The 18,578-nt window shown below is 42.4% G+C and overlaps 1 protein-coding gene across 1 annotated transcript in view; it reads right to left on the bottom strand.

Annotated features, from left to right (window-relative positions):
* Positions 1 to 342: 342 nt before the first annotated feature.
* The window catches only part of UBE2N (ubiquitin conjugating enzyme E2 N), a 30,073-nt gene continuing 11,837 nt past the window's right edge, over positions 343 to 18,578 (bottom strand). Inside the window, exons 2-4 of the mRNA XM_056574344.1 lie at positions 14,903 to 15,149; positions 7,475 to 7,615; positions 343 to 4,908 (exon numbers count right to left, since the gene is read on the bottom strand). Of these exons, the coding sequence (XP_056430319.1) occupies positions 4,868 to 4,908; positions 7,475 to 7,615; positions 14,903 to 15,149 (429 nt within the window). The 3' untranslated portion in view covers positions 343 to 4,867. The remainder of the gene's footprint in view (positions 4,909 to 7,474; positions 7,616 to 14,902; positions 15,150 to 18,578) is intronic.

Here is an 18,578-nt window from a genome sequence, read left to right as displayed (position 1 = left end):
ACAGCATCCCAACAGACATACAATAACGGACTATAACCGTGCACGACGGATGAAATAACGGGTCATAACAGATGGAACATGTCCGTTATTTTGACAGACAATGGTCATCCGTTATGTTCAGTTATTGCATCTATTTTTCCATGACCTGTTTTTGCTGAATAACGGATGTCAGAAGACAGAAACATGCCGGTGGTGTGAAAGAAGCCTAAGCAGCATTCCATCAAAATATTGTAAAGCAATGCTATATTGCATATATGATTCCTGGCCTATTACTCCATCCTACCTATAGCATTGAATGTGAGACAGCAGTTACCAACCCTGGAAGAAATGCAGGACTCAAAACACTTTCTTCCTTTTATTTGCAATGTTATCTTACATTAAGACATGCCATTATAGGAGAAGACCTATTGTACATTCTTTTTCAGCCATTACAAAGTGTTACAATAAGTTAAAGAATTAACATACAGAAATTTTGATGAGAAACTGCACAATTAGAACTTCAACCCATTTCACAGGACACTATCGTATGAAAGAACGCATTCTGAAAAGGTTACGTCTCATGTCTGGCCAAAACCATGAACATAAGGGTCTCTGAGCAGTCAGACATCACACAAAATATGGACTTGCATGCAGGAAACGTATCCAAACAATAGCAGACTACTTCCTAGGTTACAAATCTGCATTAATGTTTATTTACAAACTCTGCACTGGATATGCCTCATTTATATCCAGCAGAAACATCACTTGGCAGGGGGTTTTCACATGTCTGGACAGGACACGTCCATTTGAGTACATTGTTAGATAGTAGCTTGTTTAGCAGGTTATTTTCAATGTAACAATATAATCGTAAGTTAAAACACATGTTGATGGACATCAAAGCTGTAAGAGTTTTTGTATGCCACTTGCAGTAAAATTTAGGGGGGGGGGGGGGGGAATTAAAAGTCTGGTGTAAAAATACAGATGTGGTGACCATCAAATGCTAGTGCAGTAGTGTATTTTAAAAATGTCTAACAGTCGGAAAAACCTGTGGAGTGCCTCCAATACGAATATACGGTACATTCATTCGGCTTTAAGGAGTTGTGAACTGTGCTTGCAATCTTGCTGAGACTTCCTGCTGTGGGAGAAGGAAAGATCTGCTTCACAGCTTACATTTACAGTCAGATCTGTGAGTGGTTCATGTGGCTTTTGCACAGAGCTTATCTCATGAAATAAATTAAAATTCTGTTTTTTATATTTTTTTGCAGGGATAGGCTTGTTTTCATTTACAACCTCTTTAAAAAGTTTTTTTTTTTTTTTTAACACAAAACTAAAATATGTTGTATGTAAAATGAACCTGAAAACATTTGGAACCAATAAAGACGGGGAAAAAAAAAAAAACTGTCTGGTTTTGCCCATAACCAATCACAGCTCAGATTTTACAAGAGCTTGTTAAGCTGTCATTGGTTGTCTGGGCAAAACCAGACAATTTTTGTTTTCACAGTTTTTATTTATTTCCTACAAATTCAGGCTTGAGTCAAAATTACTTTCTTCTTCTTAAAAGCATAAAGTCGACACAACAACTAGAGAACAAAGAGAACAAAGTTGTCGTGGTGGCAGAAGTCACTTAAAACTCTCATGGGCGGTCTACTCAGCTGCCAGACATCCTATGCAAGTCCATGGGACTATCAGCAATTCTGTGGACAGCATGCTTCAGCTGTAAACTACACAGTTTCTGGGCATTTTAAAAGTGTCTCCTGCCACTACAACTTTGTAGTTACACTCATTATTATTTCCTTACACTTAGCTTCACAGTAGCATTCAGAGGTAAAGGGGTTATCCAGGAATAGAAAAACAGAACTGCTTTCTTCCAAAACCAGCACATCATCTGTCCCCCAAATTGTGTGTAGTATTAGAATCTTCTCTATTTACGTCAATGGAATTGAAATGCCATACCACTCACACACAGAGGACAAGAGTGGCGCTGTTTCTGAAAAAACACTGCTATGTTTTTCTAACCCCTGTACGATCAACTTAAAAATGATCAGACATATTATTTTATTGTCACAAACATGTTCTAAACAGCATTTGCCATTTACTAATATACATGTCAGAGTACAAGTGCCAATTTCTTCCCCTGAAAAGCACCGTCCCTTACTTGCAGTCTTCCTAATGGATTGCACTGCACTCCTATCCTGAACATGGCTGCTGACAGAGGGGCCTGTAACCAGACACGACCAAAAACAGCACATGTTCTAGTTTCACATATGCAGCATTTATCAATGGAGGACAGTGATGGATGGATATAAGAAGCATATAAAGCTGCTTCTAACACATTTCAAAAAATATACATTATGTGGCCAAGCCCTTTAACTCACTGCACAGAGAACATTTTAACAGTTTTTCCTTAATAGGAATATAAAACGCTACCCTTATGAGAAAGGGTCATGCTCCAAAGCCAAAGACCACATCTTCCACAGACCTTCTGAAATGGACTTTTAAAGCTCTACCTGCACCTTCTTTTCATATAGACACTGTGGAAGACCCCTTCAAAACACCTTTATCACCAGTTACACTTCATGTTCCTTTGCAAAGTCTTACATTGGGGTTGAACATGTTCGGGAATAAAGATCTCTGTGGAAGGGCTATCCCATTTGCAGGAAAAATTGACATGATCTCCCTATGTGCAATCTCTTGTCTTGCATGGAATATTCTTAACTATCCTGCAGACTACGTATTTAAAGGGGTACTCCACTAGCCAACGTTCGGAACTAAATGTTCCGAACACTGTTTTTGTGCTGCGGGGGTCGGCCAGGTCCCTCGTGACATCATGACCATGCCCCCTCAATGCAAGTCTATGGGAGAGGGTGTGACGTAATCACGCCCCCTACCATAGACTTGCATTGAGGGGGCGTGGTCATGACGTCACAAGGGACGTGGCCAACCCCCGCAGCGCGTGAACAGCGCTCGAAACATTTAATTCCAAACGCTGGCCAGTGTACCCCTTTAGGAGCCTGTACAAGGAGTGCTTCTTGGCTGAAATGTGAAGAATGGAAAGTTTTCTTTTTCTTTGATGGATGCTCTAGGAATAACAGTACAATATAGCCTTATTATCAATCAATTTCGGACCTTATATCCATATGGTATCAATTTAGGAGAACGCAAGACCTTGCTTTTAAACTGGGACAGAGCCAACTCGGGGCATAAGTAACATTCAATAATACAGCAAAATGTATGGGTACAACGCCGTCCACCACACAGGGAGTGAGTGGTGGTGATGTATGCCCCATAGGTTAATGTGTGAGGTTATTACTGCATGCACAGTGAACATTTTTTCCATCAGATCGTCTCTTATTGATATTTTGCTTACAGTAGTATGAACTGTTAGGCTCCTTTCACACTCCATTTTAAAGACGCGTTAAGAAAACCCATTCAAGTCTGGGATTTTTTGATTATAGGTTATCACCCATTATAGCCCGTTATGATTAACGGACATTATATGTGACGGAGGGATTTTTTAACGGATGTTTTTAAGGGTTTTCTTAATGGGACGTTGTAAAACAGAACAACATATAGTGTGAAAGGAGACTTGCTGACACTGGGGAAAAAAAAAAAAAAAAAGTCTATAAAACAGGAACAGCATAAACCCATTGTATACTTTGCAGGGTCATGTATCTTCATGCTGAATGCATTTGTAAAGCACAGTTCACAAATAAGTGTAAATCAATTAAGGAAAAGGACACCACAGTCTCAAATTATTATTTTTTATAATGTACGGTAAACCTAGAAAAAGGGAATCTACATGATGAGAAAAACAGAAAACTCCATAGAGTAGCACAGTAAACAAAAATCTTATAGTCACAACTGCAACATTCTTTGCTACCAATAGAATGTTCGGAGTGCCTCACGCTGGTCTGGGTATTCTGAAATAGGCATTTACTGGTATGACTGGAATTGGGGAGTAACATTATTAAAGTACTAGTATAATACCAGAATAAAGGCCCAAATGCTGAAACTGCTTTATCACCACATGGAGACTTGTTTCTTGACATAATTTCAGAAGAGAAGTAAAGTTATAAAATTCACATTTTGCAATAGCACCAGACCTGAGGACTATTCTGCAAGTTTGCGGGTTACTAGGAGTACACCGTTGTCTTCTTAAATGTAGAAGACATTTGTGGGAAGGAGGACTTTTCTTGTTTTAGTCAAGTTCATGAGCATTACAGAAAAATAAAGAAAAACTGTACAAAGGCAAAAGTAGGATAACAAAAAAAAATATTTTACTAAAACATAAGATATACAGATTTTCAAGACAAGCCATACAAAATGGTCACAAGCTTTGGAAGGTTTAACACTCAAAAGAAAGGAGGTTAGTGAAGGTCAAGATCATACGGCCTCCTGATTTCGCCATTGGTTCTTCAATCAAGCTTGTCCGCCTACTCTGTCTACACTAGCAGACTACATCAGGCAAATACACTGGGTTCAGGTTAGCTGCATTCACAGAACAATAAAAGGAAAGTGCCCATTCATTAAAAAGGGAAAGAAGAAAAAAATTAGGATGCAACTAACCTAGAACATCTCCATTCCAGGGCCTAAACTGAACTCAATGCCAAAATGGAGATCGAGAGGTAGTGCCACCTCTTCTGAACATGCTAATGATAATCTACAGCCTCTGCTCATGCGGTACAACAGTGAATTAGGACAAGACATGAGATTTGCTACTGTGCATTTAATCACCAAAGACTGACCATGTCTGGGCTTTGTTGTTTTTGTTTTTTATTATTCAGTATTTTTATTTTTTTTAAGACTGTGTCCATTAAATGCAAACAAAAAAGGAAGAAGTCTTGGCAGAACAGAAGATTTGATGCACACTTGGGAGATCAAGAAGAATTTAGACATTATTCGTGGCATATAGCCTAGTCCACGCTCTGGCTGCAAGGAACAAAGGGAAGAATTAGTGAAAAATTTGTTGCAATGTCACTTAGGTGGCAGTCAGCAGGCTGCCTGCTTACAGTATAACAAGTGCCAATCTTGTAGGTTTGTTTAAAAGAATCTACATGACTATTGTCAGAGTAGGACTGCACGAACGATCGCTGAAATGTCATGCAGCCGTTCAGTACATCACCATCTCTTACAGAGGGAGATTGTGGCTGAATAACAATGATTTTTGGTGCTGTACGGCGATCTGCTGACTAACAAGTGTTAGGCCTAAAGGCCTAAAAGGAGTACTCTGGCAGGGGTATTTTTATTTTTATAAAGTCAGCGTTATTAAAAAAATAAATAAAATTAAAAAAAACTCACTTTTGATAAAGCTGCTCAAGTCTCCAGAGTGATCCTCTCAGGCACCAGGAAGAAGACTGGGGCTCAATACATCACATTGCCACTTAGCCAATCACTGTCTGGACATCACTATGGACAGCGATTCACTAAGCTACACTGTGACCCACTAAACACCAGCACCAGGAAGAGGATAGCACTGGAGACTGGAGCACCGATACTGAGGGAACAGGGGATCGCTGGAGGCAAGTACAGGTTTATTACAGGTTTTATTAAAACAATAGATCTCAAATTACTTACGACATCTGAAAATTTTTACACACTTTATTGTTTTAACTTCGGTGGAAAACTATTTATTTTAAATCAAATGGTGCCAAAAGTTACCGTATATACTCGAGTATAAGCCGACCCAAATATAAGCCGAGGCCCCTAATTTCACCCCAAAAATCCAGGAAAAGTTATTGACTCGACTATAAGCCTAGGGTGGGAAATACATCATTCCCCCTGTCATCATCCAGACCCCCATCATTAACACCCCCCTTTATGATCACCGCCTGTCATCATCCCCCTTCATCATCCCCGCCTGTCAATCCAGTGGTCTTCAACCTGCGGATCTCCAGATGTTTCAAAACTACAACTCCCAGCATGCCTAGACAGCCAACGGCTGAAGACCACTGCGGCCCGGCCCCGGACTAGTGACGCTGCCTTGACGACGACGCACAGGGACGTTCGTGCGCAGGGACGAACGTCCCTGTGCGTCATCGTCGAGGCAACGTCACTGGGCCGGGCCCGGAGAAGAGGGCCCCCCCGGTGAAGATGGACAGCCCTGAACGACTAACCATCCCCACCGGACGGTCCCTGCAGCATAGATGGCCCGGACCAGCTCACCCTTCCTTCCCACCGAGGGGAGGTGAGTAGAAAACTAAAGGGGGGGGGGGGGTCTGGATGATGATGATGAAGGCCGCAGTGGTCTTCAACCTGCGGACCTCCAGATGTTTCAAAACTACAACTCCCAGCATGCTCGGACAGCAGATGGCTGTCCGGGCATGCTGGGAGTTGTAGTTTTGCAACATCTGGAGGTCTGCAGGTTGAAGACCACTGAGAAGGGACTGACAGGCAGAGAGTTCACTCGAGTATAAGCCGAGGGGGGTGTTTTCAGCAAGAAAAATCGTGCTGAAAAACTAGGCTTATACTCGAGTATATACGGTATACATATTTGTAAATTACTTCTATTAAAAAATCTTAATCCTTCCAGTACTTATCAGCAGCTGTATGCTCCACAGGAAGTTGTATAGTTCTTGTCTGTCTGTCCACAGTGCTCTCTGCTGACACCTCTGCCCATGTCAGGAACTGTCTAGAGCAGGAGCAAATCCCCATAGCAAACCTATCCTGCTCTGGACAGTTACTGACATGGACAGAGGTGTCAGCAGAGAGCAATGTGGACAGACAGAAAATAAATTCAAAAAGAAAAGAACTTTCTTTGTAGTAAACAGCAGCCAATAAGTACTGGAAGGATTAAGATTTTTTAATAGAAGTAATTTACAAATCTGTTTAACTTTCTGACACCAGGTGATTTAAAAATAAATTGTTTTCCCACCAGAGTACCCCTTTAAGAGGAATGTGTAATCTCTTACACACAGGTGGCCCTAAAAGGTAAGTCTCATGTAAACTTAACCCAAGCAGTTTATCCGTCACTGAATGAGTAAATAGTCTGAAACTTCAGCTGCGATCAATGATTCATTGTTGCTCAGTAATACAGGAGAGATTACACTTATGACACTACTTCCAGCTCCTTGCACATATATAACGTGTGTCACCAAGAGGTTACACCCTTCCTGCTCCATGCCATTTACAACTATGTATATTTTACATTATGTAATGCAGCCAATGTTATCAGCACATCAGCCAAGTGCACTGCCGCACCACCTGCCAACGCGGGTGGGGGGAGCCAGGACTACCAAAAGTGCACACATCATTGGCCAGACTAGTGCATCGCACTAGTCTGGCCAATGATGTGTGCACTTTTGGTAGTTGCAAGTACAAGATTATATGACATCTACATATATAGGTTTTATTTGAGATGAGCTGGGTGCATCTGCAACTACTAGAGCACAGTAAAGTGCAATATACACCTAGCCATAAAAAGAACAGATGTATACAGCGTGTTATGTAATACTATATTGTGTTACTAGTATATAAAAAAAAAAAAAACAATGAATACCTGTTTCTATGGCTTGGGCTTCATTTGTCTTCCACTGCTCGGCTACATCATTTGCTAATGGATCATCGGGGTTGGGTGCGCTTAACAAAGCCTGAATTGATAGTAGCACTGTACGGATCTGCAGGGCTGGAGACCATTTATCTGCACACAGAAGAGGTGAAATGGAATTAACGTGGTTCTGTGCCATAGAAGCAAAGCCTGTTATTTATAAATGTGTTCATTCAAGGTGACTTTTTTGGGGGGGGGCAGAAACAGCACCACTCCTGTTCACAAGTTGTGTGTAGTACTGCAGCATTGGCTCATTCACCTCAATGGAGCGGAGATCCAATACTAGACAACCAGTGGAGAGAAGCGGTGCTGTTTTTGAACAAAAATTGTGTTTTTCTACTAGTGGAAAAACCCTTAAAATGTTATATTTACATATAAATAAAAGGACAAAGTGACATTCCTTAGAGATAACACATGACTGTTACCAGGATAGTTTCAGCCCTCACTAAGATCAGGCATAATGCAGTTCAAGTAACTGTAAGGAATCTTATAAATGTCTTGTTTATTTTTGCTGAAGAGCACATACCAGGAAACACTCTTCATATAGCATTAGCATACTGGGCTGAGAAGCTGGACTTGCCACATAGCCCCTACTACTTCATACAAAATAAACAGCTGCTCATCTCTCAGCATGTGCAATATCTGACAAAATGGAACATTTCTTACATTTTACCAGTACTTCTTTAACTACTATAGACCTTAAAGGAAACGTAATCATAGAAAATCACATATTTCTGCAGCGCCCGTAGCCCACTGGCTTTCTGCGCTTCCAGGGGGAGGTGACAGCTTCCGTTCTCCGAACAGAAGTCCTGCGCCCGTGGCTCACAGGAGAAGGAGAGCAGCGCCTGCGGGTAACATGATTAGTCCCTTGATGTGGGGACAGCACTGCAGCTGATAGTTCATTCATTCGAGGGGGGGGGGGGGGGGAAGGGTCCCGACCGGTATTGTGTTATAGGGAAAAATTCATATCGTACAGAAAAAAAAAAATAAACACACACACACACACACACACACACAGGTATTTGGCATGAATCTGTATACCGCCCAGCACTACTTGGAGGTACTGTGTTTGGATAACTCATTTTTGCAGAAGTGTTGCCTTCAGCTCTGTGCCTACAGCTTTTGCAAAACTACAACTCCCAGCATGCCCAGACATCTTTGACTGTCCAGGCATGCATGGAGTTGTAGTTTTGCAACAGCTGGAGGCACATGATTGGTAAAACTCTGTTACAGTAGTGTTGCCGCAGGCTGTGTTCCTCCTGCAGCTTTGTCAATCAGCCATCTCGTGTCCATGACCCTTGGACACACTTCATGCTGCTGTGGGACTCAGAGTCCCAGGAGGTATGGGGACCCCTAGTGGTGGGATTTTGAAAAGGCTGCTCTCTTTAAGGAAATGTAAACATTTTTTTTTTAAAGTATTATAATAGAAAAACTATTGTTTTGCCTAGATGTACAACATACAAAAAGTTTTTATACCTGACAGTGCCCATTTAAAAGTGACAGTGATCACACAAATCAATCCTAATAGACAAGTCTGATAAACATTATACATTATAGACTAACTGTACACAAACCCCTTAGGCTAGGTTCACATTATGATATTACAAGTGAAATTCGGCTTAGATTTTATACTCGGAAATTGTTGTCAATGGGATTCCACTGCAGTCCACACTACGGAATTTCAGCGGCAGATATTCCACCACCAAAAGAACATACTCCGTCATTCTGTAGACCTAATCCACGCGGGAGACATTATCCTCTATGGGGAAGGCAATGTCTGTGTGGTACTAGCTGGCCGCACTTGGAATCTCCGGTCAGAATTTGTCTGGCTGGAGATGCTGCAGTGTGAACCTAGCCTTAAAGGGAATCTGTAATTCATGTTTCAAACTGCTGACACTATTAGAGCGAGAAGACACATGGTACCTTTCATATACCTGTCTGCTTCTAGAACAAAGAAAAATGCTTTCTATAGGGAACTGCTTTACTGCTCTGCAAAAGGTTGATAAGTCTCCCCCACATGTACACATGTGCCTAGTGTACAGTAGGTGGTCACCATTTCTGCCTTTTGCTGAACAGGCCACTGATATCTGACTGCAACCATCAAGTATGTGGTGCTGTAAGGGAGATAAGTTAGCAGGGTGAACTACAGTAGTCCCTCAAGTTACAATATTAATTGGTTCCAGGACGACCATTGTATGTTGAGACCAGAACTCTATGGAAATCTGGTAATTGGTTCTAAAGGCACAAAATGTCATCCAAAAAGAGGAAAAAGAAAAATAAGTAGATAACTAATACAGATAAAGCAAGTCCTTACATAGAAAAGTAAGAAAGATCTGCTGGGAGCTGCAAATCATTGTTTATGTTAGTGTTTCCCAAGCAGGGAGCCTCCAGCTGTTGCAAAACTACAACTCCCAGCATGCCCGGACAGCCAAAGGCTGTTCGGGCAAGCTGGGAGTTGTAGTTTTGCAACAGCTGGGGGCACCCTGCATGGGGAACACTGGTCTATGTAGAGGACAACATAGTCCTAAAAAAGAAACATGGAGTCGCCCTCACCTGGTGTCCAAAGGAGCAGGTAACCCTGGTACAGGTAAAGAGTACAGAACATGTAATACCTCCCTGCACTGTAGAGGGCACTACCAGACATCTGTCAGTGCATACGCTTCAGTAATACAGGTGAATTCCCATTCTGATTGGTCAGTTCTTCCAGCCATTGACATATTTCACAGATCTGGACTGTCTGTACATTGTATGTTGAGTCTGGTTTCAACTTACAATGGTCCAGAAATTACCATTGTATGTTGAAACTATTGTATGTTGAGGCCATTGTAAGTTGAGGGATCACTGTACTGACATGCTCTAAAGAAAAGCACTTGTTATATGCAAGACATTTCCTGCCAAAGAGGCACTCCTTGTAAGATACATTCCTCTACATCAATGCCATGTCTGTGCCCCTCTACAATTATAGGCACAGAAATGAGGGCATGTCAGCGTGTACTATTTTGTCATGCAGTTACTGTACCCTCATTCGTCTTTATACAAGGAGTGTAGGAAAGCAGGAGTTCCAATGTATTCTAGCATACTGCTCCCTGGTCACAACATGCCCTCTCTTCCTGCAGGTAATGTTACACAACAGATAAGAGGAATGTGTCAGAGAATAAACATTGTTTCACCCCTAAAGGACAATGGATGTAAATGTATATCCTAATGCCCTGGTACATAACGGTTATCAGCAGCCAGGGACCCACTGGTAATGGTGGACCTCAGCATTCAAGTTATAGGTGGTCAAAATATGGAAATTTTTTTTTTTTTTTTAAAGCAGTACAATATAAAGCATGTAACCATAGGTTTAATTTTCATCGTATTAACCCACAGAATAATGAGTACGTCATTGTTACCGTAAAGTGCATTAAAATAAATCCCTCCAAATCTTGCAAAATTGCATTTTTTCGCTTTCCCCACAAATTTTTTACCTGTCATTACAGAGTACAATTGGTCACACAAAAAACAAGCCCTCATATGAGATTTTAAAATAAAAGTTATGGATCTTTGTCATTAAGGGGTTTGAATAAAGACCCATATGAAATGATACAAAGAAATAGCAGTCAGCGATGCCCCTTTAGTACCATTTTCTTTACATTTTATGTATACTTACTGGACTAAGAACACAACACTACTTCTTGAAGTTCTCCTTGAAAAGAGTGTCATTTCATAAAATAGCTCTAAATGTAATAAAACAATTTATACTTCCTTGTCCGGTCCAGCTCTGACACCTCATGTACAATCTCTTTGAGAAGTGGATGGCGCACAGTTGCTGCAGCCAATCAGCGGCCTCAGTAGTCATGTGCCATGCTAATGACCACTGACTGGCGGCAGAGGTAAACACCGGACCACCAACAGGAGCTTATACAGGTAATCAGCGCTGACAGGACACAGTATGGATTGGGTTTTGTGCTTTTTTTGTGTGTGTTTTATCACACTTGTCACAAATTTATCACATTTGTCATTAAATAAAATTTGAACGTTGATAATCCATTTTAGTCTGTTGGTATAAGTGTGTGTCTGTTTTTCAATAAGATCTGTAGGTGGAAGTGGCCTCCATCACACAGGTCACAAACAGAACCCATTATAAACAGAAGTCATAACACTAGAGCAAACAGAAAACAAGGTTATTGTCAAGTCTGTTTAACCCCTTGGGGACAGAGACCATTTTGACCCTAAGAACCAGAGCATTTTTTGCACATGTGACCACTGTCACTTTAAGCATCAATAACTCTGGGATGCTTGTACTTATGAATTTGATTCCGGGATAGTTTTTTCGTGACATATTTTACTTTAGGGTACTGGTAAATTTTCGTTGATACTTGCAAAATTTCCTTGAAAAAAAAATAGAAAATTTTGCATTTTTCTAACTTTGAAGCTCTCTGCTTGTAAGGAAAATAGACATACCGTATATACTCGAGTATAAGCCGAGTTTTTCAGCACGATTTTTCGTGCTGAAAACACCCCCCTCGGCTTATACTCGAGTGAACTCCCCACCCGCAGTGGTCTTCAACCTGCGGACCTCCAGAGGTTTCAAAACTACAACTCCCAGCAAGCCCGGGCAGCCATCGGCTGTCCGGGCTTGCTGGGAGTTGTAGTTTTGAAACCTCTGGAGGTCCGCAGGTTGAAGACCACTGCGGCCTTCGACATCATCCAGCCCCCTCTCACCCCCTTTAGTTCTGTACAGTACTCGCCTCCGCTCGGCGCTGGTCCGGTGCTGCAGGACTGTCCGGAGAGGAGGTGGTCCGGTGGGATAGTGGTTCCGGGCTGCTATCTTCACCGGGGGCGCCTCTTCTAAGCGCTTCGGGCCCGGCCTCAGAATAGTCACGTTGCCTTGACGAAGACGCAGAGGTACGTTCATTACCAACGTACTTCTGCGTCATCGTCAAGGCAACGCCTCTATTCTGGGCCCGAAGAGCTTAGAAGAGGCCTCCCCAGTGAAGATAGCAGCCCGGAACCACTATCCCACCGGACCACCTCCCCACCGGACAGTCCTGCAGCACCGGACCAGCGCCGAGCGGAGGCGAGTACTGTACAGAACTAAAGGGGGTAAGAGGGGGCTGGATGATGTCGAAGGCCGCAGTGGTCTTCAACCTGCGGACCTCCAGAGGTTTCAAAACTACAACTCCCAGTAAGCCCGGACCGCCGATGGCTGCCCGGGCTTGCTGGGAGTTATAGTTTTGAAACCTCTGGAGGTCCGCAGGTTGAAGACCACTGAGGGCGGATGATGACAAGAGGATGATGAAGGGGGGTGTAGGATGATGAAAGGGGATGATGACAAGGGGGTGTGGGATGATGACAAGGGGATGATGAAGGGGGGTGGGGATGATGACAAGGGGATGATGAAGGGGTGGTGTGGGATGATGACAAGGGGATGATGACAGGTGATGATGATGAGGGTTTGGATGATGACAGGGTGATGATGATGATGAGGATGTTAATGACGGGGGTCTGGATGATGACAGGGGGGGATGATGTATTTCCCACCCTAGGCTTATACTCGAGTCAATAACTTTTCCTGGGATTTTGGGTTGAACTTAGGGGCCTCGGCTTATACTCGGGTCGGCTTATACTCGAGTATATACGGTACCAAATAAATGATATATTGATTCACAAACAATATGTCTACTTTATATTTGCATCATAAAGTTTACATGTTTTAACTTTTTGAAGACATCAGAGGGCTTCAAAGTATAGCAGCAATTTTCCAAGTAAATTTCAAAATCTGAATTTTTCCAGGACCTGTTCAGTTTTGAAGTGAATTTGAGGGTCTTTATGTTAGAAATACCCCATAATGGACCCCATTATGAAAACTGCAACCCTCAATGTAATCAAATTGATATTCAGAAAGTTTATTAACCCTTTAGATGTTTCACAGGAATAGCAGCAAAGTGGAGGCAAAAATTCTAAATCTTCATTTTTTTTACACTAACATGTTCTTGTAGACCCATATTTTTTTAGGAGCGACATTGGGCTTTTGGAAAGCAAATTTTGCTGAAATGGTTTTTGGGGGGCATGTCACATTTAGGAAGCCCCCATGATGCCAGAAAAGCGAAAAACACCCCACATGGCATACTATTTGGGAAACTACACCCCTCATGGAACGTAAAAAGGGGTGCAGTGAGCATTTACACGCCACTGGCGTTTGACAGATCTTTGGAACAGTGGGCTGAGCAAGTGAAAAATTAAATTTTTCATTTTCACGGACCACTGTTCCAAAAATCTGTCAGTCACTTGTGGGGTGTAAATACTCACTGCACCCCTTGTTACGTTCTGTGAGGGGTGTAGTTTCCAAAATGGGGTCACATGTGGGTGTTCATTTTTTGCGCTTATGTCAGAACCGCTGTAACCAGCAGCCACCCCTGTGCAAATCACCAGTTTAGGCCTCAAATGTACATAGTGCGCTCTCACTCTTGAGCCTTGTTGTGCTGCAGCAGAGCATTTTACGCCCACATATTTCTGTACTTGGGAGAAATTGTGTCACAAGTTTTGGGGGTCTTTCTCCCCCCCCAATTTACCTCTTGTGAAAATAAAAGGTATGGGGAAACACCAGCATGTTAGTGGGAAAAAAAATAATTTTTATACACAAACATGCTGGTGTAGACCCCAACTTTTCCTTTTCATAATGGGTAAAATTAGAAAAAGCCCCGTAAAATTTGTAGAGCAATTTCTCCTGAGTACGAAAATAGTCCATGTGTGGCTCTAAACTGTTGCCTTAAAATACAACAAGGCTCTGAAGTGAGAGAGCGCCATGCGCATTTGAGGCCTATATTAGGGATTTTCATTGGGGTGTACCCGGAAGCAAACGTTACACTTGCCTCCTCCACCAAAAATACTGTACGTCAGTTTTCCCCAAACAGGGTGCCTCCAGCTGTTGCAAAACTCATCAACATGCCTGGACAGTCAATGGCTGTCAGTCAATACTGGGAGTTTTTATTTTGCAACAGCTGGAGGCTGAAGACGTTTTTTTATTTAAACTTGCTGTAAACCCTTGTCCATGTCTCTGACAGCCCTGAACATCCCCATTTTCCAGGCTATTGGGCCATCAGAGAGCCGATCAGCCCGGAAACGCTGATCTGAATTGAACCCCCCCCCCCCCCCCCCCCCGGGCATTTGCACGGGATGCCTGCTGAATGATTTCAGCAGGCTTCCTGGTCCGATCCCCGTCCGGCTAGCACAGGGATTGAAATTTCCACGGGTGTACACGTACGCTCTTGGTTCTTAAGTACCAGGGCGCAAGGCCGTACCCATATGCCCTTGGTCCCAAACAGGTTGAAGGTACCATACAATGGCAATGGATAAAGGATTGTGCAGTAGTGGGATTCAAATTAGTAGTCTTACCTTTCAAGATATCTAAACATATCCTTCCCAGCTTGTCTACATTGGGGTGATAGATTTTGGTCATGAAGCGTACTTTAGGAGCTGCCATTGGGTACTCTTCAGGAAGGAATAATTCAAGTTTAAATGTCCCTCCTTCAAAGGGTGAATCCTGTGGACCCGCAATTACAACATGAAAGTATCGTGCATTGCAGTCATCTGGCTCAGCTTTTATCCCAGGAACTGGCTCTGCCATTAGGCGCTGGGTTTCCTACAAAATAAAACAAATTAAATACAGTAAGATTTAATAGCAGACTTTATTAAAAAAAAAAAAAAAAAAAAAAAAAAAAAAAAAAAGCAAGCACCCTAGCTTATAACACTGGCTCTAACAGTCAAGTTAAGGAACACACCTGTAGTGGCATCTGTTTCATTCCAGCCCAGCTGTATCCATACATAACTGGAGCTGGGTCATGTGATCACCACCTACACCACCAGTCCAGTAAATGCAGTACTGTGTACCCAGGATGTTGGTCTCTTGTGTTGGTGACTTCCTGTGAACCACAGGATTACATCAATCTAATCCCCCCAGGCAGTTCTGAGAACTCTTACCCAAGCTCTGCCCTCCTTGTGAGTCTCTGCCCCAACATACATAGTGTGCTTCTAAAAAAGGCTCAACAAGTCTCTCCAATACTTCAGCTCTGAGCATGGCGACCAAAAAGGGAGGATACAATCCTGAAAGTGAAGAGCTTTTAAAAGAGAATACCTCCTGCTCTATCAGGCAGACATTCCAGGCAGACGTTATGCTTGCAACAGGAGGCGCCATAATAAATTGGTGCCATGACCGGGCAGACCCGTCCGTCCCCATTGAAGGCAATGCAGTTTCACACGGTATTCCACTGAAAGAATGAACATATTCATTCGTTTGTCTGAGTCTGGCATTGGAAATTCTGCAGTGTGCACAGCGATGAGAACTAAAGGTTGCCGCACCAAAATTTCAGGTGGCAGAAATTCCATAGTTTGCATTGGCCATAACAAATAGGCCATGAAAAAGCTCACAAGGTATCAATAAACATGTGCCATATTAGCCTACGGGTATCGGATGCCCCTGTTAGGCATCCGTCACAGCCTTCAATTAATGTGTTAAATTGTCAGTTTTCCCTGGTGTACACACTACTCAATGGGGAAAAAAACCATGACGTGAACCAACCCTTACACACATAAAACGAGACATCAAGAAGCATTCTGAATCAGTTCTGAGATTTCACAAACAATTCTTATACCCTAGAGAAAAATCTAGTAATAGTAGTAGATAATGGAAAGAAAAAGAGGAACAGCAAACTATAGCGGCAAAAAGATTCTAGTAGTCGTTGTTCGGAACGGCAGCAGTACAGTGGTCCCTCAAGTTACAATATTAATAGGCTCCAGGATGACCATTGTATGTTGAAACCATCGTATGTTGAGACCATAACTCTATGGAAACCTGGTAATTGGTTCTGAAGCCCCCAAAATGTCATCCAAAAATAGGAAAATGTGAGGATTAAAGGGGTATTCCAGGAAAAACTTTATATATATCAACTGGCTCCAGAAAGTTAAACAGATTTGTAAATTAAAAAAAAAAATCTTAATCCTTTCAGTACTTACGAGCTTTCTGAAGTTAAGGTTGTTCTTTTCTGTCTAAATCCTCTCTGATGACACTTGTCTCGGGAACTGCCAAGTTTAGAAGAGATTTGCTATGGGGATTTGCTTCTAAACTGGGCATTTCCCGAGACACGTGTCATCAGAGAGCACTTAGACAGAAAAGAACAACCTTAACTTCAGAAGCTCATAAGTACTGAAAGGATTAAGATTTTTTAATAGAAGTAATTTACAAATCTGTTTAACTTTCTGGAGCCAGTTGATATATATATAAAAAAATGTTTTTCCTGCAATACCCCTTTAAAGAAAAATAAGTAGATAACTAATACAGATAAAGCAAGTCCTTCCATATAAAAAGTAAGAAAGATCTGCTGGGAGCTGTAAATCATTGTCTATGTCAGTGTTTCCCAACCAGGGTGCCTTCAGCTTTTGCAAAACTACAACTCCCAGCATGCCCGGACAGCCGAAGGCTGTCCGGGCATGCTGGGAGTTGTAGTTTTGCAACAGGTGGAGGCACCCTGGTTGGGAAATGCTGGTCTATGTAGAGGACAGGAGCTTCTTCAGGGTTTTGTACAGAATACACAATGTAATAAAAAAGTAACATGGAGTCGCCCTAACCTGGTGTCCAAAGGAGCAGCTAACCCTGGAACAGGTAAAGAGTACAGAACATGTGATACCTCCCTGTACTGTAGGGGGCCTTACCAGCCAGTCAGTGCATACACTTCAGTAATACAGGGGTTTTACCAGTGAATGTCCATTCTAATTGGTCAGTTCTTCCAGGTATTGACACATTTTACAGATCTGGACTGTCCATAGCATTGTATGTTGAGTCTGGTTTCAAGTTACAATGGTCCAGAAAAGACCATTATATGTTGAAACTATTGTAAATTGAGGGATCACTGTATTCTGATTGGTTGTTCTGGGCAACTGCTCCATTTCTGATAGCTCTCCCCTATTACACAATGAAACCCTCAGGGAGACTTGTGCTCAAATTTGGGCAAATGTTTCAGGTACTATAATAGATCATGTATTGTAATTGACGCACATCATCTGTGAGACACTTCTACTTATCAAAAGGCATGTAAAACATTCAAGAGCCACTACGGAGAGGGGCACTTTCCGAAAGACAAACTTGGCTTGCTTCCTAGACTCTATAGGTGACCTCAATGAGGAAGATAATGCGGACCAAGCCCATGCTGTGCTCGTAGCACAAACTCAATAAACCCTTCACTACAAGATCACTAATGCCAACATCTCTTCAGTGTCATCTGATCCCTCCAAGCAGACATTGCATCAGAAGGCAACCTATATGTTATAACACTGCCCGAAGATGTAGAATGTTAAGAAAAACTAAATAATCAAGGCTGACATTGGCCTATACAATATACTAGAGAACAAAGCATTAATAAAAGACTGCTGGACATATCCTTTGGCATTATATATATATATATATATATATATATATATATATATATGGCCTGTAAGGCTTCTCAGAGACATAAGGTAGAAAACCTTACTTACATTTCAGTCATGTAACGGAATCCCCACCAGTTACCATCTGTTCTAAGCTACCACGGCATGACCTTTTATTTCACATGTATAGTAACAGTCTAAAACCATCTGTAGTGCAATATAACTTATCCCCTATCTGAAGGATAGGGGATAAGTTATAGATCGCGGGGGGTCCAAGCGCTGCGGCCTCCCGGCTCTCCTGGACGGGGCCACAGCAGTATGCTGGAAAAGGGGCGTTCCATCCCCGCATGACACGGCGGCTGACACACCCCCTCCATGTACCCCATAGAGATACATGGAGGGGGTGGGTCTGCAACGGCTTTCTGCTGGGGACGAAACTTCCCTTCCTCCAGACTGCCGCGGCCCAGTCCAGGAGATCATGGGGGGCCCCAGCGATCTGTAACTTATCCCCTAATCTTTGGATAGGGGATAAATTATTTTGCGGTGGCGTACTCCTTTAAAGGGCAAGTTCACAGGGGAAAATATGCTACGGCTTTGCACCCTAAATTTTGTGGAAACAACTGCAGTGGCAAATCTGCATCAGATGGTACAT

Source organism: Hyla sarda, chromosome 4 (assembly GCF_029499605.1).
Source record: "Hyla sarda isolate aHylSar1 chromosome 4, aHylSar1.hap1, whole genome shotgun sequence".
Classification (NCBI taxonomy): Eukaryota; Metazoa; Chordata; class Amphibia; order Anura; family Hylidae; genus Hyla; species Hyla sarda.
Note: the sequence above shows the minus strand (reverse complement) of the source record. Positions and strands in the feature narration are given on the sequence as shown.